The 21,377-nt window shown below is 45.1% G+C and overlaps 1 protein-coding gene and 1 long non-coding RNA gene across 4 annotated transcripts in view; one reads left to right on the top strand and one right to left on the bottom strand.

Annotated features, from left to right (window-relative positions):
• Positions 1-560: 560 nt before the first annotated feature.
• Positions 561-9,613, bottom strand: LOC139998709 (uncharacterized). Its single transcript, XR_011803452.1, has 4 exons — positions 9,474-9,613; positions 8,428-8,582; positions 2,644-2,756; positions 561-698 (listed from the first exon to the last, which is right to left on the bottom strand). It is a non-coding gene; the product is annotated as an uncharacterized lncRNA (long non-coding RNA).
• KLHL3 (kelch like family member 3) overlaps positions 9,604-21,377 on the top strand; it is a 41,154-nt gene continuing 29,380 nt past the window's right edge. Inside the window, exons 1-3 of one of the 3 annotated variants that reach the window (XM_027468401.3) lie at positions 9,604-9,754; positions 16,934-17,050; positions 19,951-20,057. In XM_027468401.3, the coding sequence (XP_027324202.3) occupies positions 9,741-9,754; positions 16,934-17,050; positions 19,951-20,057 (238 nt within the window). In that variant the 5' untranslated portion in view covers positions 9,604-9,740. Of the gene's footprint in view, positions 9,755-11,840; positions 12,265-16,933; positions 17,051-19,950; positions 20,058-21,377 lie in introns of those variants that run through there. The other 2 variants (XM_072023575.1, XM_072023576.1) reach the window with 2 other exon arrangements.

Here is a 21,377-nt window from a genome sequence, read left to right as displayed (position 1 = left end):
TGCTATTTGATTGTATGTAGCGGTCCTCTTGTAGGACTGATGTCTTACAGAAGAAAAAGTGGATCCCAGAAATTGCACCTATATCGGGGAGTGTGCTACCTAGTGTTTCTCAAAAGATCTGTGGTAACTTACAAAGGTGTCCTCCAAAATGTTTTGTGGTGAGCATCTGAAGTTGCTGGGACTTGTTGCTCTGACCTCTTGTCTCAAGGGCGCAAGAACACCGCTCTGACAGTGCTGGGGATGTTTCAGAGGCTCATGTAAGTGGTGGTTTAATAAGGGGCAGTAATGCTGGGTTGTAGCATGGAATATAGAGAGACAAATTTGTACTGGGTAGCATTAAAGAGACAATGACTGAAAGAGTTTCTTTGAACATTTATCTGTAAAAGTAAAAGGAAGTAATAATACTGTAATAGTAAAAGGAAGATATAGTAATGGAAGGAAGATATGTAAAAGAAATAGTAAAAGGAAGATATTTGGTGAAAGCTTTGATTATGTATTTAATGACAGTAACTTTTTGACCTCCATAAACAAAGCTTTAGGCTGCGAAGTTGCACTGGGATGGTCTTAGAGAGATGGAAATAAGGTTAACTTCAGTTTGCTGTACCTTAGTCTGTAGGTTAGTTCTGGCATAGAGGTGTCTGAAATTAATAGCTTCATTCATTCCTGAACAGAAGGCCCTCAAGGATTGTTGGTTTTACCTGTCAGAAATGGGAGGTGAGAGTAATTTTTTTTTTACTTTTGAAGCTGAATAAAATAAAAGTGCAGTAGGTTTCTTAAAACACTGATGTTCTTTTTATCTTTAATCTGGATCAGCAAAAAGAAACTCCAAAAGAAAGCTCTTTAGAGACTGCAGGATCACAGTACAGCTGTGCTGTGATGTACACATGGTTTCCGTGAGAGTGAAGAGTATTCATGTCACTCCAAAGCATAACCTGTTCTTCATCCTGCATCTGGTATGACTTGTAAATTTTATTTGACTAATAAAATTGGCCTACCCACTTCTATCATTAAAATTAGCCTATACACTTTTTTTAATCCTACTGCATTGAAAAGATGCTCGACACCTGTGTGGTTAATGGACTGGTATCTGCACAAATCAGTAGAAGTACATCTCCTTTGTTTTCACCATTAGATGATGAGAAGGTAATTTAGAACAGGAGCAGCAGCTGAAACAGCTTTGACAAAAAAAATAATCTGTGTGGGTCACAAAGTGTGTGAGAATTCTCACAAGCTGTGAGAATTTTACAAAATAAAAGCTGTGTGCTGTCTGGGCTTGTGTAGGAGACTTAAGTGGACGATGTTGACTCTGCAGAACTGAAGCTTTGGGTTTGTGTTGTGTCCTGAAGTAGGTGCAAGTGGTGCAGCTGCAGCCCGTTAGCTCTTGGGCTCCCAGTTCTGGTTATGGGGGAGAGCGTCCTGGGACCTGCTGGTGGGAGAGCGCTTAGGAGATGAGATTGAACCAGACCAGATACTTTGTGTGCATGTACAGTGGCCTTTGAGACTGAAATATTGAAGGTGGTTAAAAATGTAATTTAAGGTTCTCAGATGCTTTATGGCGTTCTTTGCTACTTAGATCGATCTCTTAAGCAAATTTTGCTTTCATTTATTGTTCGAAGACCAAAGTGGGTAGTGCAGGTCAGAACAGAGGTTTATTATCCTGCCCTGTCAGCTGATACTATTGTCACAATAAAATGGCTTTCCTGCTGCTGCTGAAAAACGTCTAAGTGGTGCTGGGGACCCCAACCTCCCAATCAAGTAGGAAAATAGAGCAGCTTCTTTCTGCGTACCTCAGAATGTTCTAAAATGATGAAGTTTGGTTTAAGAAAACAACAAAAATAACAACAAAACTCTTAAGGACAGAGTTCTGTTGTGCGCATGGTAAACTGAGCCATGGTATGTTTTTGTGAGCAGGATTTTGATCCTACAGTCTGAGATAATTGGTTTTCTAACAGAAGGTAGCTTACCGAAGTGTTTTAAAAAGGGCCCCCTCTCCTGAGGGGTAGCTGCTATGGATTGGAGTTTAGCACATTACCAACAGTTTGTACCACGTTTGTGTGGTACACATCTTGTTGTGAACTGCTTCTATTTAAGCTATCAAACAGGGAGGAAACATTTCTGACGTCTCTTTCGAAGCGTGTCTCTATATAATAATACCTTTAATTTTAATTGATTGAAGTGTAACTGAAAATTTCCATCATTCACCTTAGTCATAGGTGCAGTTTACAAAACCTTAAAAATCTTTTTTAGTGTGATGGTTTCTGTCATCTGGTGTATGTATCTCTTAAAGATGAGTTTTCTGCTTATTTTTGTATTTCATAAATAAACAATTACATCTCTGCTTTGCTTTAAAATGTATTTCACAATTAAAGTACATTAGCAGGAGTTTTGAGCTAGCCTGAACAAGCACTGTTTGCTTTTGTTGAAGAGGTTTTTTAGGTCTCCTGTTGAAGTGTTAACACTTCTTTTATTTCTGGTATGTGCATGTATGCACCCATGCACAGAACCTCTACTTCTGCTTACCTTTAATGAATATTTATTCCTAATGTAGATGCAAGTACTGACTGGTGTAAGAGGTGTATTTCTTATAACAAAATGAAAGGTTTTCTCCTACGTATCTTTACCTAGGAGTTTTCTGTCGGTTACCTGTATGCTTCAACTTTGAAAGGAGCTGATGGAATTGGGTGCTTTCCTCCTTGATGTTCCTTTGACAAATCCTGGTCCTTTCTGCATTTTCTGCTCCCAGAGCTCTTTGATTTCTGTAATATACAAAGGGAAGGAAATATAATCACTTTAGAGCTAATACCTCTCTTTGTATGGTTCAAAGAGTGCTTTAATCATATGTGTTCCCCCTTAAAAACATCTAATCCATCTCGTGGGGAAAACAGGAAAAAAGGGAAGAAGTGTAACTTAGTGTGATGGGAATGCTGAGAGAGCAAGGGCTGTAAAGAAGCTGTAGTTTGGTGAGGAAGAGAGACATTCTTCAGATTCTTTTATTTCCTGAGGTGCATCTCCTGAATAGGCTGAACACAGTTAAAAAGATGAAACACTTCGGGTCTAGGTTGGGCGGTCAGGATAGAAAAAAACCCTCAAGTCTCTGTTGTTGGGTCAGTCTGTGCCAGCAGGAATCCTAAACTAAAGTTGCAGTAGGGTTTTTGCTAAGTGCCCTCAGTGCAGCTGATCTTAGCAAACAAGAAATCAGTTGCACTCCAAGTCCGGTAGGCGCTGTTGGATATTGCTGTTATGGATGCATCGGGCTTAGAGCCCTGGCTATTCTCAGATTGTCAGACATCCAAGTAACCAAAGCTCCTTAACTTTGAAAACTAGATGCCGAGCCCAGGCAGACTAATAATGCCATCTGTCCGAGGCATCTGCATATTAACCCTCTTAGTCCGATACGTAGCATTTCGCTCCTGAATGCTTTCACAAATGGAAAATGCTTTTGGTAAGAACAGCTCTTCTTTAAAAAGAAAATAAACTACAGTGTGTACAACTATAATTTTGATAGGTTACATTCATTGTACAACTATAAATATCTCTCTCCATGTGCAATGCAGTAAGGAATCGATACCAATTTAGAAAGCTATTCAGTTTCTAGCTGCAAACACGGCAAGATGCACATTTGCTCGCTAACATCAAAGTACGTATCAGTAATGAACCTTGCAGGAAAAAATCCTTAGAAGCAGAATGAGCTGGTGAATCTAAAAATACCTGTTGTTAAAATGTTGCTTTATAGCATGCAATTGCTGACTAGTTTAGGTGTCTCAGAAGCCCTGTACTTGCTGGAAATGTGCTGTTCTGAATTGGAGAGTATGCGGAGAGGTGCCTCTGCAAATAGCCAGTTGGTATGTAACCCACTCAATGTGAAAGACAAATAACATCTTAGTCACCTCTGCAATTTCTGTAGCTTTGCCTGATTTCTACAGTTGTACAACTGTCTGCTTCCACTTTGTAAAAACAAAAACAAAACAACTTGGTTTCCACAAAATCCTGGTGGGAAGAAGCATGAGTGTAACGACTGCAGGCACTGATTTGGAAGGAGAAAGATCAGAGTCTGGTCCTGACTTCCAGAATGGACTTAGATTTAAACAAAGCTTTTTTTTTAAAAAAAATAAAATCTGCATGAGCAAAAAGAAGAAAAAATAACCTCTCAAAAAAGAAAGCTCTTTAGAGACTGCGATATCACAGTATAGCTGTAGTGTGATGTGCACGTGTTTTTTTTAAGAGCAGAGATTCACTCTCTTTTTACTTGTTCTCTCTCTCTATGGCTCACTCAGCTTGTTTTCTTTACTGCATGCTACCCAGGTTCAATGGCAAGCCTCCCTCTCCCAGCCACAGCCACACACCCTGACAAACAAATTACAGCAACAAGGGCAGGGCATGGCTCTGGGAGGAGGCTATGCTTACCTATAGCTATTGTATGAAAGCACAGTGCTCTCAGCTGTGTTTTGAAACAGTTTACTCCTATTTCATCTTTCAGGTCTCCTGCCTCCTTAAAAGGGATGTCCTCTGGTTTCAGGCTCACTGACTGCTCCCTGGCTGGGTTGCAGAGCCTTCAAACATTTCCAATCTTATTTTTCCAGTTGTAATCTAGTGTCTTGTTTCAGGCTTTAGTTGTCATTTAATTTTGCCAGGTGACAAAATCCTTTACTGTGTGATTTGATTTGGGATTCTTTAATTCTTTCCACTGCTGCTGGAATAACGATGCTTATTTTACTGGAGAGCTTCTGCGTGTCCTGAGGGCAGGTTTGGGACTTCTCACCCTAGATCACTGCTAGACTGCAGGATGCTTGTGGTTGTAATTTCTGATGCCTCTGGCAAAAGGTATTTAGTAAAATACATCCTGAAAGAGAAGTAGTGCTAGACTGCTGCTGCCAGAGTGTTTTCATAGTTATGTATGCTCCTGGAAAAGAGAGATCCTCATGAGCCCAAGGAAAGGGTTCAAGCCTTAGCAGTGAGTAGCCTGAAGACCACCTGTCTGTTATTTTCTGGAACTTTAAATACAGGCAAATAATTTTTCTGTAATTGTGTGTTTTGGAAATCATTACCGGGCTTTTCTTTTACTCGCCCAGCACCAGACTGAATTTAAGTTTCTGCTCTGAGGTATTGCGTTACTTTTCAGGCCTCTCGAGGTGTGAATCAGCACCACGCGTGTTTTGGAAACGTGGGGTTGGGTTTGTGTGCAGCTGGTGGCAACGCAGAGCTCTTGTTTTCCATGCACGTGGGAGCCAACTGAGAGAGAGTTGAGAAATGCCACCTCTGGAAGGAAAGTTGGGAAGGAAGAGCTGGGCTTGTTTTAGTGCCAGTGCTGCTTTGGGCCAGAAGTGTTGCAAGCAGCTGGTGCCCTGTGCTCTCTGGTGCCTTCTCTAAGCGTATTTTCCTTCTTCCCCACAGAGTGCATTTCTGTGTGGAGAGAGGATGAGAAAGCTGAGCCCTGAGAAGGACACCGTGAATGTTTGCTAAGCAAACAGGAAACCGAGCTGGACCCTCGGCATACAACTCCCATTCTGAATTGCTATGGAGATTGAGAGGAAAAAAAAAAAAAAGGTGTTTGCCCAGAAAACACTGAGGGACAATGTTATCTGCCAGGAAGGCATGCTGCATGAGACAGCCTTTTCTGTTCAGGTGAAATAATGTGTCCATGGGAAGCAGTCGTGCCAAAATTTTCATGAGTGTCATCGATGTGATTTACTCCTTCACATTAACATTCAGTATGTTGTGTTCCAACACCAGGCTGGTGGGCTGCTGCTTGGCTTTCACAGAGAACAAAAAAAAAGTCATTTTTGAAGAAAAAAAATCAAGAAGAGAGCGAAGCAGTAAGTGTTCAAGGAGTAGGAGTGAATAGACCTGGATTGGGGCAGGGATGTCTTGACTTAGCATGGCTTTGTTCAAGCTGGTTTGGGTTACTGCTAGAGACATGAAGCCACGCAGCGTCTTTATGAAATGTATGGGTAGCTTCCCCTTATTACCAAGGGCAGTTGTGAAAGAATTAAGGGATATATTAAAAAAGAATCACTTCAAAATGATCCACATTTGGACCATAGCTTAAACTTTTGCTCAAGTCCCCCCACGGTGCAGAAATGGGAATCAAAACAAAGGCAGCATTAGGGGGAAGGACACAGCATTTAGGCCACCCAAATACTGGCCTTTACCTTTGTTCAAGAGTCCACAAGAGCTGTTTTTACAGCTTTCTTCCTGCATGTCATTTTTTCCTTTTGCATGCTAAATTCTAAATCAAAATCTGTCTGAGAATCTTCCACGATAACCCGCAGGAAGCTCATGCTGCTGACATTGCTGCCTGTGGGTGACATCAGGTTTTTTTATGCTACATGAAAGAGTCAGAGGAGGAGCAGGAAGACCCGTTTTCTGCTAATTGTTACTGCCGGGTAGGGTGAGCAAATTAATGCCTTGTGCTCCAGAACTAACAGCCGGGGGGTGAAGGTGGCCAGGTTATTACTCTAAAGCTGGTAGTGTTATGATGAAACTGTTGGAGAAAGAACACTGTCCTTATAGGTATGGTGATTCATTTTAAAGATTAAAGGAAAGCATGTTTCATAAACCCCAATTTCAACGGAGTGTGGCAGACAGGAGTGCAGAAATTGTACATCTGCCAGCAGAGGGCAACAGCCTCAGAGTCTGGGAGCGGTGACAGCTCCTGCAGCAGCTCTGCTGCGAGCAGGACCTTCCTGGGGCCCGGCGGGTGCAGAGGGCTCTGGTGGGTGCTCCCAGCCTCTGTTCTTACAGATAGCATGCTTCAGGAAGCACTGCTTCGGTGGGAGTCTTTTACCTCTTAAGCTTTCAAAACACTGGTGATTCCAGCTCAGGACAGGTCCCTACCTGGAAGGACTCCTAGAGCTTCGTTTTCAGCCTTGGGTCCCTCTGGGTTGCTGCAGGAGATAAACTTGAGCTGCCTTTTTTTTTTTTTTTTTTTTTAAATGTAAAAGTGGTGAGCTCTAAATTCTAGCAGGTCTTTGGTAACATGGAGGGCTGATGGTATGTTAGGAGTATCATAAAAGGAAGAAGGGAACCATCCAGTTAAAACTAACAGCTTTGGGTTTTGATAATTGGAAGTAGGACATGTTCAGGGCTTCTCTGCTGAGGCACCTTTGTTACTGAGTCACTGTTTGCACTGTTTTTTAAACTATGATCCTGTGATTCATTGCTCCTGTAGTTTGCCTTGCAGAGACAGAGAGGACTTTTATTCCACCTTGATGCAGAGAGAAACAGAGTGCTTGCTGCTGGGTTTTGGGGAGGGGAGGTCTTTCTGGCTTCTGCTGAAGCTTTGGAGTTTGACAGGGTGTTGTCTGAACATGTTGGTGCTATTCACAGAATTAAATTCTTAAAAACACTCAGTGTAGTTTACTGACAAACTCAGAGTTAAAGCAAATTCCCAGACTTTGGGCCAGGTGAGAATTTTGAATCGGATTGGCAGGGGATGTTTTTATCATCTCCATTCCTGGCATTTTTATTGAAATAGTTCCTTACTGTTGTAGGGTCACTGCAGTGCTTTGATCTCTCCTCATCTCTCCCTGCAGCTCTTTAGAGCTGTGGGGTTTGGTCTTCTACAGATTTGAAGGTTGTCATGGGTATCTGGGAAGGTTTTGGTAGGCCACGGTACGCAGTACTGACTGCATGGTTGTTCTGTGCACCTTTCAAAACTGAGTGTCATTATATGGTTGCCAGTGATTGAGAATAGATTAGATAGCCCAGGTAGTCCTAAATTCTTCCTACTACGATTTTTTGAACAATGCCACCCATCAAGTGTTGTTAACTCCTTTTAAAAAAATTATTTTTTTCAAGATAACATTCTCTGTACTTAAAAACAACCCAAAAATGTTTATATTGGGGTGTTATCCGGGCACGATTATTTTGTGAGGCTACTATAAAGGTAGTCTGATTACTGGAACATGCATTTTTTCCATCCCAGCTGTGACTGTTCACTGGTTTGCTCTTTCCTGTTGCTGGGATTTACCTTCCTGTGTTTGCTGTGGGCATTTGTAGAGCACAGTGTTGGCTGGACAAAGCAGGTTTGCTGGTTTGGTGCACCCCATGTGCCTCGTACCCTGGGCTGTTGAAGTGTAGATTTTTGTGGTAAAAGCATATTATTTTGTTATTAAATAACTGTGTTAAAAGAAATACACAGGTATTTGGCAGCAATTTCAGGACTTGCTCTTGCATTTGAACATTTTATGACTGTCAAGGGACTTACTCAATGGAAACAAGTTTCAGCCCTCATTTTCTAGATAAATTACTACTATTTTTAGTATTGCTGCCTTTTCTCTGATTTGAACTTGTCTTAATGTTTTGCACGTTGTATATCACGACTGTAAGACTGCACAGACACTTGGGAAATCCTTGAGGATCTAATGCGTTAAACCAATTAGTTTAACAGGATTCTCAAAGGGAAAATGCAGGAATCACTCCTTTTACCTGAATCCTGGATGAGGTTTGACTTCGTGGCCTTGTAGTTCTTCTGTTTATGGGAGGACTGCCAAGTGGTGTTTAAACAGCAGCACTCTCAAATCTCCATCCCCGTGCAGCTTTGATAAAGTCCTTTAGCCTCCAGGTGTTTTGGGTATTCTTATCTGAAGAATGGGAATGATGACCAGTTAAGTTTCTCAACAAGCTCTTTAAATCCTCGTGTGGAAGGTGCAATAAGATCTATGAAATCGTTATTGCTGATATATTTTAAAGGATGTATGGAAGTTTGGTACAAAGAAGGACTGGAGGAGAAATGTAAAAGGGTGGGGTGATACTATTTACAAAAAAGAATGGAATCTTGCAACAGCAATCTCTTGGGCACTTCTACTTACCTCTTTCCACTGCACAAGCACATCTTGTAAATGGAAAAGCAAAGAAGAAAGCAATTGTTCTTGTCTTTGTATAATTAACCTCTAGGGCCTCATCGTAGCAGAATAAGATTGAGGAAATTATTTTAATAAAATGAAAAAAGAAAAAGTACATGCAAAAGGCCCTCTATTTGTACTAAGGAGAGTGAAAACAGCAACTCTGGGTCCAGTCCTCCAGGCTGCACAGCAGCAGCGATTCAGGAGGGCCCCGTTCCCTGCGCAGCAGCATTTGGCCTGGTGGACTGTGGACTTTGTAGAAGGCCCAAATCCAGCAGCCCCCCGTTATCTGGATTATCAGCAGCACTGGCAAAACTGGAAACTACGCAGAGAGGGGCTGCTGCTCGTGTAGGGAATGAGAAAAGAAGGGCAGGAGCAGCTCTGAGGCCAGCCTTGCTCGCTTGCCCGTTGTTTCTTCCAGCGAGGGCAGGGAGGGGAGCGCTGCCCACAGCACCGCGACCCCCCCGCTCCCTCCTGTCCCACACTGCTGGGATCTCTCCCCCAGCCCTCCATCTTTACAACAACCACGTCCAGCTGGGCTGGGGGCTCCTCCTGGCCTCACCACAGCCCCGCCGCTCCCCCCGAGCTGAACCCCGCTGAGGGCAGCCCGAGGCCTCGCGGCTCCCCCACCTGCTCCGGGGCCCTGCCCCAGCGCCGGGCCGGGCCGGGCGGAGCTGCGGCCGCCCCCGCCGCTGTTGTTGCTCGGAGACGAGCGAGCAGGGGGAGGAGGAAGAGGAGGAGGAGGAGAGGAGGAGGAGGAGGGCGGCGCGGGCTGCAGTGGCTGCGGCGGGGAGCGCCGGGGACGCCTCGCTCGGCAGCCGCCCGGAGGACGCGGCCCGGGGCCGGCCGCTCGCAGCCATGCCGGGCCCGGGGCGCTGAGCACGGCCGCGCCGCACCATGGAGGAGGAGAGGTGGGTGCCGAGCTCGGGGGCTGCGGGCCCCTGCTGGGCTGGGATCCGCCGCACAAGGTGGGGTTTCTTCCCCTCCTGCCCACCCCCTCGGTGGCATCCCCGCTGCGCCGGCCGGGGGGGGGGGGGGATGCTGCAGTGTCACGGTGCCGGGCTGCCTCGCCGCAGGGGGGGTGCTGGAGGGCAGCAGGGAGGTCAAGCAGGCTGCTCCAGGAGGGGGTTAAAAGAAGAAAAAAAATCAATAATAATAAAATTAGGGCTTGTGCACCTGGAGCACAAGCGGCGCGGGAGCGGTTCGTGCACCTCGCGGAGCGCTGGGCTTGTGTTTGCCGTGTGTGTTGCTTGGACCTCCGGCAGCTGACTTGGGAATTAAAGCAGAGGTTTAATATACCTGCAGGTATATGGGGCTTCGTGGCTAATGAATGAAAGTCTGTAACGCCTGGGAAGCCTCGGGGGTCGATGAGGGCAGGCAGGAGCGGATCCTGTGCCTTCCTCGCACGTTTGCTGGGCCATATGTACTTTATTTCCTGCAAGGTGACGATTTAGCTCCAAGACCTGTGTGCAGAAATGCTCTGAGCCGACCTGATGCCCGCTGAATGCATAAAAGAGATTATTGCTGCTCAGGGACTACGGAGGTGCCAGGGAGGTGGTCGGCGCTCGCCGCCTTCTCTGCATGCCTTCTTCTTCCCCGCTGTCTGGGTGCCTTTCCTACACCAGAAGCACGCTTGTACGGCTTCAAGCTAAACACTAAGCTGTTTCTTTTTTGTATTTTTCTTTTAAACAGGATATGCTGAGCGCTTCCTTCTCAAGTTGTGCTGGTGACCTTGCAGGGGGTGGGGGAACAGAGAGGGGGCTTGACCTGCTGGTAGCGCTGATCCTCAGGGCTTGACACAAGTTTTGTTTAAATATGATACATTGGAAAGTTAAACTGGGGTCAACCCCTAAATTGTGGGTGTTTTCCCTCAGCTGAAGGACAGCACTTGCTGCAGCCTGTCAGTGTTACTTCCCAGGCTCTGAAGGGCTTTCTACCCTTAGGCGACCCCAGAGTTGCAATTCTTTGAGTATTTAATGTGCAATGCACCCTTTCACAACCGTCGTGTCTCTCTAAATTACACAGTACAGCTTCCATTTCCAGTAAGGGCATGAATGGCCAGCTATTGATAGTAATTCAGATATTGATATCTAGATATTAATTTCCAGTGCCTTGAAATCTTGTAATGTCATGTTAGATGTTAGGCAAACATGTTAGGAAAACATAGAATGTTTTTTTTTTTTTTTTTTTCTCTTTTTCCTTTATGTCTATGTAAATGAGCCTTGTATTTGAGGACACAGAGGAGCTGTTCTGGTATCCCCAGGCTGTGCTCATCCTTGGCACTGTCACGTATTGGGCCCCATATCACACGGGGGCCTCTTTCTGGGGATTCAGTGGGGAAGAAGTCACCTGGAAAGTGCCTGGGTTGTTTTGCTTCATTCTTTTTTTTTTCCCAGACTGTCCAGTTTTAGGACATGAAGGATTGATTGCCCCCATTGGCGTGCTGTCTGCTTCTGGAAGTGAGGAATGCTTATCCAAACTCCTGTTTTCATTTCTAGTTTTTGGGAAGAGGAAGGAAGCCTGGAGGTGGTCACAGGCAGTAACAAAGTGGGGTTTGACTCCTGGCAAGGAGAGCTGGAAATATTAATTTGCTTTCTTGTTGGGAAGGGAACGTCATATAGAACCGCAGCAAAGCTGCTTTGCCTGCTCTGAACGAGACCTGAGAGGAGGCTTTAGAAAATGACCTTGCTTGATAAGTGCTGTGGCGGTGAATGGGCTGGCGGCTCTGTGGGAAGGTTCTCCTCCTGTTTTTGTACTTTCGCCGTGCATTTCGACTCAAAAATATGTCATGCAGATTAGGCCTAAAATTTTACACTCTGTGGCTTTTATGACAGCAGCATTCCCCCTGGTTTTTCATTTGCCATTTTTGTAGTTCACGAGGAACACGTTACTGGTGCTTGCATCACCTCTGACTCTGGTCCCAAGCCTGCCAGGACTCAAATATCCTGCTAGCTTGCACATCGGAGTTGTTCAGTGGTGTCATGTGCCCATGTCATTGCACAGGGGCAGAAGCAGCTGTGGGCAAGGGGGATTTAACTTGAAATGTACGCATCTGGCAACAAGTTATCCAAGGATCCTGACTGATTCTTTTTACTGTGCTGATGGAGACTTTCATTTTATGGAGAAAATGCGTATTGGTGTCTGATTGGGCTTGGTACTCTGAGACTTTATGTGCAAGATTTTTGAGTTTGGAAAGGAAAAAAAAAAATTTTTTTTATCTGTGATTTTTAAATATCTCTCTGAGTGGTGGTAGCCTCTTCACAGTATTTGTCTGGGAAATATGGAGAAAGCAGATGGTATTCTTGTCACTTTGGTTATTTTTTGTTGCTTCCATTATTGTCAGTGAAGACTTTCCTCAGTAGTTCCTGAAGTTTGCTTTTCCCCTGAGGTCTTCTGTCTCCATTGATATGTACTTCTGGGGGTAAGTCGTGTGCCAATTATATATTTGTCTAAGTTAATGTCTCCATGCTGATGCAGGCACTGAAAAAGTTCAACTAAATAGGATAAAAATACTATTTAAAAATCTTTTCCATTATGCTCTATCTGAAATGTTTTAATAATGACGTTTCTTTGAAAAACTCTTAAAATCCATGCGTTTGAACTCCTCCAGTCACATTTTGTACTGTCTTGGATATGCATAAAGAAAAATTCAGAAATTAAGATTTCGTAAATATGCTGCTACACTGACCGCCTTTTCTTACTGTGTGTCTGACTCGAGGAATAACACTATTGGGCAAAATGTGTTGGCTCCATGATTTTGTCATCGATTCTAAAGAATTATTGCAGTAAAGAAATAAAAATACTTCAGGACTAAATGTTTTAGTCCTAATTTATCTTAATGTGGCATTTAAGCTTTGAAGACGAGTAGCTGCTGTTAGGTACCTTTCAAATTTTTCGATCAGAGCTATGCCAAACCTGTCAGAAACTAAAGATTGACATTTTACAGTGATGTTTGTAAAGTACCCCAGAAAGAAGTGCCCAAGGCTTTGCAGATTTGCAGCTAATGTATCATTCATCCCTCAACACGGAGACATGAAGTGCCCATGAAGATGCCAGGCTGAAGGGGCCGTCCGTGAGGGCAGCGCTGGGCCTGTGGAGACGAGAGCGGCTCCTGGAGCCCCCCAGTGCTCTGTGGTGCTTTCCTTCTGCCCTGAAGGAAAGCTCATCTGGAAACTGCCCCTCCTTTAGGGTGAACTTCTGGCTCCCATAAAGCCTGTCTCAGAACTGATTTTGGCAGAGCCTTGATATTTGTTCCTGGGGTTTAGCAGCTCTCCACGCGGCAATAATCTTGCAAGGGGACAGTTTAGCTCGAAGGAGAGCTTTTATTCTTTCACATAATCTACAAAGACGTCTGTAATTACTGCTGGTAGCTAAGGCAACCCAACTTTATGGTTGATGCATGCACGCAGCAGAGCTGCGGGTTATGGGTGTTTAAAATACCTTGCCGTGGGTTGGTATGCGGCCGCGCTCAGGCAGGAGCTGAGGCGAGCCTGCGGGCGGCTTGAGCCAAGCCCCTGCTGGTGAGAGGAGAAGTGTGGTGGAAATAGGGCTCTGATTGACTTGGCTGACATAATTTGGGGCTCTGAAATGGGGGTGCGTTTGTTCGACTCGGGGACGGCGTTGAAAAGCCACGCGGGAAGCGGCAGTGGGGTTGGCGTGCTCTGAAAGGACGGGCCTCGTTGCTCGTTGGAGAGTCCTGCTGTGTCCCTAACGAGGCTGCTCATCTGGCCCAGGGAAATTAAATCATTTGTCCATTCACTCGGTGCACGGCCTCAGATAGCCCAGGAATAGAACAAATTGCTCCTGGCACCCGGCCTGCCGGTCCCGCTGGGGCTGTAGGACACCAGCTCCTCGAACGGGGGGCGCTGGGAGCAGCATCCCTGTGCTGGGCTGTGGGATCCCGCACGCCCCGCTTGGTGCCTTTGATCCGAAGACTTTGTTCTTTCCTTGTCTTTGTTCCGTTAATAAAATAACGGAGTAATTCCAAAGCATAACAATTCTCAGCATAGTGGGAGAAGCCTCAGGTCTGGGTTATGTAATGCATTATTCTCATTATTCTGCTCTTCCCAGGGGTAGCTTTTATTTTTTTTTTTGTGGCAGGTTGCATTTGCTTGGAGCATGTGGGTTCTTGCATTTCGATGCTGGAAATGTGTCGGCGATATCTGCGAGTTGGTGCATGGGGGTGTGAGATCTCCCAGACAAAAATCAGCCTCCATATATTAATGGGGAGAAATTCTATGGAAGCTGACTCAGTTTCAAAATGAGTTAAAAGCTCTCAGCCCTTAATTTTTTTTAAATGTTTCTTACATGAGTCATTTGGAAAGAACTTTAAATAGCATATCTTGATTTTTTTTAATTATTTATTTTTTGAAACAAGTTGTTAACCGGATAATCTGCAGTATTTTCTTGTGGTGATCCTTTGGCTCTTTGGTAAAATGTGAAATTCACCCCTGCTAGTAAATCTGAAAATGTCTTTCAGGATGCTTTTCAAAAAGTTAGTTTTCATGCTTTTTAGGAAGAAGTGTTTGATCTTTTTCAAACGAAGCAAGGTCTTTGCTTTTAAAATACACAGACGGAGGGTGGTGGAGTTAAGCCTTTATGGAGAGTTGTTGATCTGACGTTTGCGTTGGCGTTCAATGAAACTTGCTGTGCCCCCTGATCTGTATCTTGTGCCAGCTGAAAAGTTTGAAAATAATGAATCTTTGGTCTCTGGCGTTGGAGTGCTAACAAATAAATCTCAGCAGAGTGCTTTTCTCTATTCGAGAAGCCTCGTGATGTCTACGTGCAGGGCTTGATTTTGGATCCTGTGAGGTTGATCTCTGACCATGACTGCAAGCAGTGCCCTGCGGTGGCCCCGCTGTGCCTGCCCCAGGTGTCTGCTGTCGCCTCTTTCTGTTTCTTTTTCTTTTTTCTTGATGTGTTTGCTTCCCGTAGGTGTTTCAGCTTTAGAGGCCAAAAGCTTGGTGAAGTTGCTTGCAGTGTAAGAGCCCCACTTTTCCTGGCTTGGCTCTGCCGTGCTGCGAGGGAAGGCTTGGCTTTTCTGAAAGCAAGGCATTGCGCTGGATTTTTAAAGCTGTGCTCAAACTTTGCCTGGCCTGAGGTTTCAGCAGAGGCTTTTGATCGATACAGCACAGAGGCTGAGCTGAATCTGGCTGTGTCCATGTGGCAAGGAGGCTCTTTCACTGCAGCGTGCAGACCTGGGCTGCCGTCGCTCTGTGCCGCTGGCACGGAGCACATTCAACTTTCTCCAGGGACAGAAAAAGTGGTTGTGTTGTTGCCTGGTGCCAGCCCCGTGAGCACTAAATGTTTAACAAGAGGTGCACTCCTTTCTGCTTTTTATCTGGCTGTGCGAGGCTAATTGGATGACAACCAAGGTGCAGGCGGGGAAGCTGTCTCCCTCATCTGAGACAAGTGCTGAGTTGTGTTGTGCTCAGCCTCGCGGCTTCGCTTATGGCTGGAAATATTTAACTCGCTCAGCAGAGTGAAGGAATTGGACTTGGCCGGATTTTGGCGATTACAGGCTAACCTTTGTCTCGGGCACAAAGCTGGAGGCCGCTCAGTATGCAGGCGTGTGTGCAAGCTGCGTGCAGCTTGGCTGCAGCTCCGCGCAGTGCTTTTGGGGGAGGACAGTTTGGCCTCCTGAGGATGGCCGGGGGGACAGCGAGCTTCGTGGGGCCTGGGGATGCAGCACCAGTAACAGGAGGTGGTCAGGAGCAGGCAGTGGGGAGAGTGCAATGTTTAGTAAGGGCTGCACATTGTCAAGGGGTAGTGAGTCATGAATAATTGTGGTTTTCAACAGAAAAGTTACTGTGAGTGAATACACGTGTATATACGTGCATAGGTGCATGAATACGTACATGAGTAGAGGCCATCTGACTCTTCTGGGGAAGGATCCCACATGCTTCCCTGGCTTTGCACCCTTTTTCAGTGATCTGCTGGTAAAGCCAGGCTGCCAGACTCTTGCTTTAACCTGATTCATCCTCTTTTATCACGACGCAAGCACGACTAAGAAAGGTTACAAGGAGATGGGGACAAACCCAAAGCTGATGGAGACTGTCCTCTGGAAGGAAAACTCTGAGCAGGTCTCCAGCCTGGTGGATGGTGGCCATGAGATTACCTCCCAAGGGCTGCCATTCACTAGGGGTTGGTTTTTGGCAAGGACTACCCTGCTCAACTCGTCTTATTTGCTTTTGCCTGCTGGAAGGTGGGAGGAATGAGCTGTGGATTTAAGCAGTGCAGTTATCTTGCACTAAAATGCTGCTGTTTTCACAGGTGGAAACCTTTAGCTCTGAGTGATTTCACACATTTTCAAATCATAGAGGTAGGTATTGACCTTATGTCAATGCTGTACAAAGAGCCAGCGCTCAGAACAAAGTAATGAGGACATGTATGTGCCTTAGGCACCTGTTGGCCTGGTTAAACAGCACAAAACTGGGTGCGTTTGGTTTTACATTACCTATATAGCTTGTGGTTCTGCTAAGAAAGTCTAGCTCAGTAATTCTTTCTATACATTACTGTGGCACTAAATAGACTTATTGCTACAATGGAAATTGGATGTGGCCACTGTAAAGCTCGCGCTTGGAAAACCTGCAGTTAGTTTTCATAGTCCTTTTCTACTTGCTTCTATAGCTGAAGATACAAGTCATATATTCTATGCTTAGGTTTTTGAGATCAAATGTGGAAAACTCAACTTCTCTTTCTCTGTGTGATTGTTAAAGTATCCGTGGTGCTCTTGCAGTTCCCAGTGCTGAAGTCTTTTTCTATTCGGTCAGGCAATTATGTTCTGGCTTGAATATCAACTTATACCGCTTTCCTGGACTGCAGCCTACAAGACTGGGCTTTGTCCTCGAGCGTTTGGCACCTTTTCACTTTCTTCCCTGCTGATTGAAATGTGGGCTGGTTGGCTTTCAACATCCATGCAGAGGTGGCTGCGTTTTGTGATGCTCTTCGTGTGGCAAACGTGATCGGACTAACAAACGTGCAAGTAATAACTCCATGCGTGATGCCCTGTGCTGCAGTTTTAGGATACTTTTTTTTTTGTGTGTGTCACTGAATCAAACTTTCTACTTCTTTTTTGTCCCTGTTTTCAGCATTAAGCAGAGTTCCCGATCCTCTGAGGCAGCTGAGGATGAAAAGGAGCAGCGCACAGTGACAGTCAACCCCTCTCACATGAGAAAGGCGTTCAAGGTCATGAACGAACTACGGAGGTACACTTCTGGGCATCCTCTCTGGTTTAGTGGGATCATGCTGAGTAAAACAGGCTCCTGGGAGATGTGATAAATAAATAAAAATCTCTGCCACCTTGGTCACAGCTAATGGTTGCATGGAGGGTGTTAATATGCTAGTAGGAGGAGGCAGCTACAATACAGCTGTTCTGTGACGAGCTGCTGTACCCAGTCTCACACTTGCCTATCTTCGAGTCAGAAGGAAGCCAGCTACGGCTCAAAAACATTATCTGAGCAATATCCTGCTTTTATAGATGATAATTCATTTAGCATTTTCCATTACTTACAGCAAATTTAGCTGTAAACTATGCTCTTAGCTGAGCTAATGGTCTGAAAACCAATAATAGAACATTTCAGACATTAAGACACCTACACATAATTACAGACCAAAGATTGTTAATGCACCGTTCTTATTTTGTTTAACTAGCAGTGTCGTTCAGTCTGGGCTTAGCACTTCAAAGTAGGAAGAAAACCCCAACAATTTAGAACTCTACTTGCAAATTTAAAAATCCTATTACTGGTTTAAAGAGAACACCTTGGTGTCTTTAAATAACTGCGTAGGTACAAGGAGAACAGAGGCTGAGAAGAACGCAGTTTTTAAGAACCACTGTGTCACTGATGTGATGACAGTAGCGGAGTCTGAATTGTTTCTTGGCTCTTATCTCATGAACCAGGCACAAGTTCAGCAGGTGTTCCTATAGGTAGTTCATTTGAGTCCCTTACCGTTCAAACACAGACTTAAAATCACATTTTTAAAAAGAATTCCTAATGGAAAGGACACGTGTCACACAAGTGAGTGTGTGATATACCTCTCCAGATGGTATGATGAAAGCAGATAACATCATTTACTCTTTTCTGCATGCGTTAGGTGCTCAGAAGATGATGTAGAAGCCACCTCTCTTTTGTAGGTTAAATAGTTTCCCAACATACATGTTCTTCAGTATGGAGAAGGGTTAGAAATGTCTCCTTCCGCAGATGTCACACAGCAATTCTCAGTTGCATAAGGAACAGAAAATGGAAATACCTTTCCCTTGTAACAGTTAAATGAAGCAGAGTATGGTTTCTTTATATATTGGTATCCCTCTAGTCCTCTCTTTGTACTGAAAGCAAAGGATCTGAAAATAGAGGTTTGTGCAGCTATATTCAGAAATCTATTGTGGTACCATTATTCCTTTGTTAATTGAAGCATAGTGGGAATAGCTGGAGACTGACAATGTTTTTTAGTGCCTGTAGTTAGCTAGATCTTGTGCCGTGGTCAAGTGATAAAAAAAATACAAGATTAAAAGCTTCCCTTAAGCACCTGTTTGATGTTTTCTTTTTCTGGGTACTCCTCCTCAGCCCCTGCTGCTGTTCTGGAATACACAGTTCTCATGTCCATTGTATTGTGCATTGAGCTTGTGATCCCTTAAGCCATCAACAATCAGTGTTAATAGCTACCTTGAATAATAGTGCCTTAAAGCAAATGCATCAAGAAATCCCATACAGAGGGTCTAGAAGAATCTTGCTAAGCCTTTAACCTATTTGCAATATGTTGCTCACTTGGAATTTGTAGCTTTCAAATGTAAATTAAATTAACTTTCATGAGTGGTGCTTTAAATAACTGTAGTCCAAAGAGGAATTGAATAGGGCATCTTTTACATAAGCTGAAGGATATGGGGAAGCTTCTATTAACAGACCATTAAAGAGCTCTCATTACCACCGTCATCCCCTCCAAACTGGGCTGAAAGCAGAACAAAGGTTATCAGTTCTTACTTTCTTCCTGTTTTCCAACTGTAGCCCTCCATTTCACAAATAATTTTGTTCGTGTAATCCAACATATGGAGGAGGAGACACACCTAGTCCGTTAGAAGACCTGTGTGTATTTATTTCATATGCGGTTGCCTAAGTGAAAGCAGAGCATCGTGATAAACATTTCTGAGGAGAAGGCGACATCTAGATTTACAGACACGGAACTTTTTTTTTTTCCAGGCTTGACATTTGGAAAGAACACCCTTATTTTGCATTTGTATGCTCAAACATCTTAAACCAACTTATTGGGAGGCTGAGCACTTCTAGCTGTCTACATCTCTGAAGCCCTGTGCAAACATTAACTAATGAATCCTCAAAGGATGTACGTGGGGCTGGTAGGAAAGGTCACTGATTAATGAAGTGGCTTTGCCAAAGACGTACAATGAGTCAGTGGGGGAGCTCAGGAGTTTTTTGGTTTTCGTTTGGAGCCCCTTGTTTTTATCCTGGCGCCTCTTAATCCCAGACTAATTCCTGTTGTAAATGAAGTCCTCAGGCCCCCAGATAGACTTCACTGATGGGCTGCTCCTCCCTGGGCTTGGGGCAGCCTCTGCACTGGTCAGCACCAGCAGGAGTTTTGCTGATCACGTTCTGCAGGGCCAAACATGGGAGAAAGTGCAGAAATAACATAGTTTTTCCACTCTACCTTTTTCCAGTGGAAAGATGAAATTACTGCTGGTGTTTCCTTGCATGACTGGTACTTGCTTTATAGATCTGTCAGGGCTTGGCTCCAGGTGGTGCCCAAACTCTTAAGCTCTTCTGTACTTTCTCTGAGCCCTACTTCTGAGAGGTGGAGGGAGTCCCTTTCCCATCCAGACCTTGTTTGGCTTCCAGAGTTTTTCTGGAAAACAGCAGAACCATGGGCAGGGTTGCGGTGTCGGGAGGATTCAGGCTTTGTTTTGTAGGGGAGCACTGGTAGGAGCTGGTAGCTGAAGGACAAGAGGACCTTGCACTGGGATTTGGCAGGAGCTCAGGTGCCTTGTCTGTAACAGTAGGACTTCTGCTTACTTTTTGGGGGCTTTACCAATGTAGTGTTTTGTTTTTTTTTCTGACCAGGAGTTCTGAAATGATCTTTGTCTTTTCTGGTGTTTTTCCAGCAAGCGGCTCCTCTGTGACGTGGTGATTGTGGCTGAAACCGTGGAGATGGAAGCCCACCGCGTGGTCCTTGCGGCCTGCAGCCCTTATTTTTGTGCGATGTTTACAGGTACTGCGCCCTGCACCAGACCCTGCGCTCGGGTTGAAGGGGCTGGGAGCTCTGCTGAGCCTCCGGCAGGAGCTGAGCAGAGGCAGGAGGCATGACCTGGAGAAATAAGTACAGCTTGGTCTGCACTTCGCTGCGTGTGATGGATGTTGCTGAGCATCCTTGCCTAATTCATTTAGGCACAATTGATGGCCTTGGGAGTGGAGCGTGGCTACAGGGGGAGCGCGTAGCACAGAGCTCACAGGAAGATTATTAGGAGGCTTGACTCGCTGTGTGTATGTTTTTTAATTCCTTAACAAGAACTCGGGTCAGGAAAACACACATAATTAACACCAAGCACATGTGCAGTGCCCTAATGGCTGTGGTGCACTTCAAAGAAGTTGCTGGCGTAAAAGTTGTAGTTTCAAGGCCCAGCCCTGCAGACGCTTATTCGCGGTCACGAATGTTTAATCTCCCATGGCACTTGTTGCTGCTGCCCGAAATAACACTGTTGTTCTCCAGATCCAAGCATGTATTAGCAGCCCTGCCTTTTTGCAGGGAGTGTTGTTGCAGTCCAGCATATTTTGGTCAGGGCAGATGCAATCTCAATGAGAAGGGAAGGAGAGGACGAAATCCTTGCCCTGTTCGTGTGATACCTATAGCCTGTGCTTGTCGCTGGCTGTGCCCAGGCAGAACAGCAAGAAGAGCCATGTCAATCCCAAGGCAGCCAAGCCACCAGCTTATTTAAGTCTTGCTAGTACCATCAGTTTGGTCAGGAGCTCCTTAGCTTTCTTCCTTTTCCTTGCCCCTCCTTTCCAGGATAGAAGCTGGCTTAACCAAATAGAAATAAAACGTTTGTATGCTCTAGAGAATGGTGGTTACAGTCCCAGAGCTTCAGCATTTTGGGGATTTTTCCCACTGTTTTATGTTCCCTGGTTTGTGGCCTTGGGGAGGAGAAAGCCAAGTTCAATAGGAGCTCTTGGACCTGTTTGGAAGCAGGCCATGTGGATGCTTCTACAAGCCTTTGGGTTAGGCTTGCTTTTATTTTGTTTCGCTGGGAGCAGAATGCAGCATTTCTGAGGAAAGCCTGTCATCTGGGAATCCTCTCTTCCTTTCTGTAATGGAGGGAGGGAAAAAAAGCATATAACGCTGAAGTGTAAGTTGACGTCTGAATGTTAGATGAGATGTGAGGCTTGCCTTGGTGGCCTTGTCTGTGCGGTGAGCTCAGGGGGAAAGCATTTGTGTTTTTTAGGGAGCTGGAAGCGGGTGGGTGCTGGCCGTGGTGAGGAGGCGGAGGAGCAAGCCCTGCTCAGGAGCAACTTTTGGCAGAGGGCACCTCAGAGG

This window comes from Anas platyrhynchos, chromosome 14 (assembly GCF_047663525.1).
Source record: "Anas platyrhynchos isolate ZD024472 breed Pekin duck chromosome 14, IASCAAS_PekinDuck_T2T, whole genome shotgun sequence".
Lineage (NCBI taxonomy): Eukaryota > Metazoa > Chordata > Aves > Anseriformes > Anatidae > Anas > Anas platyrhynchos.
Note: the sequence above shows the minus strand (reverse complement) of the source record. Positions and strands in the feature narration are given on the sequence as shown.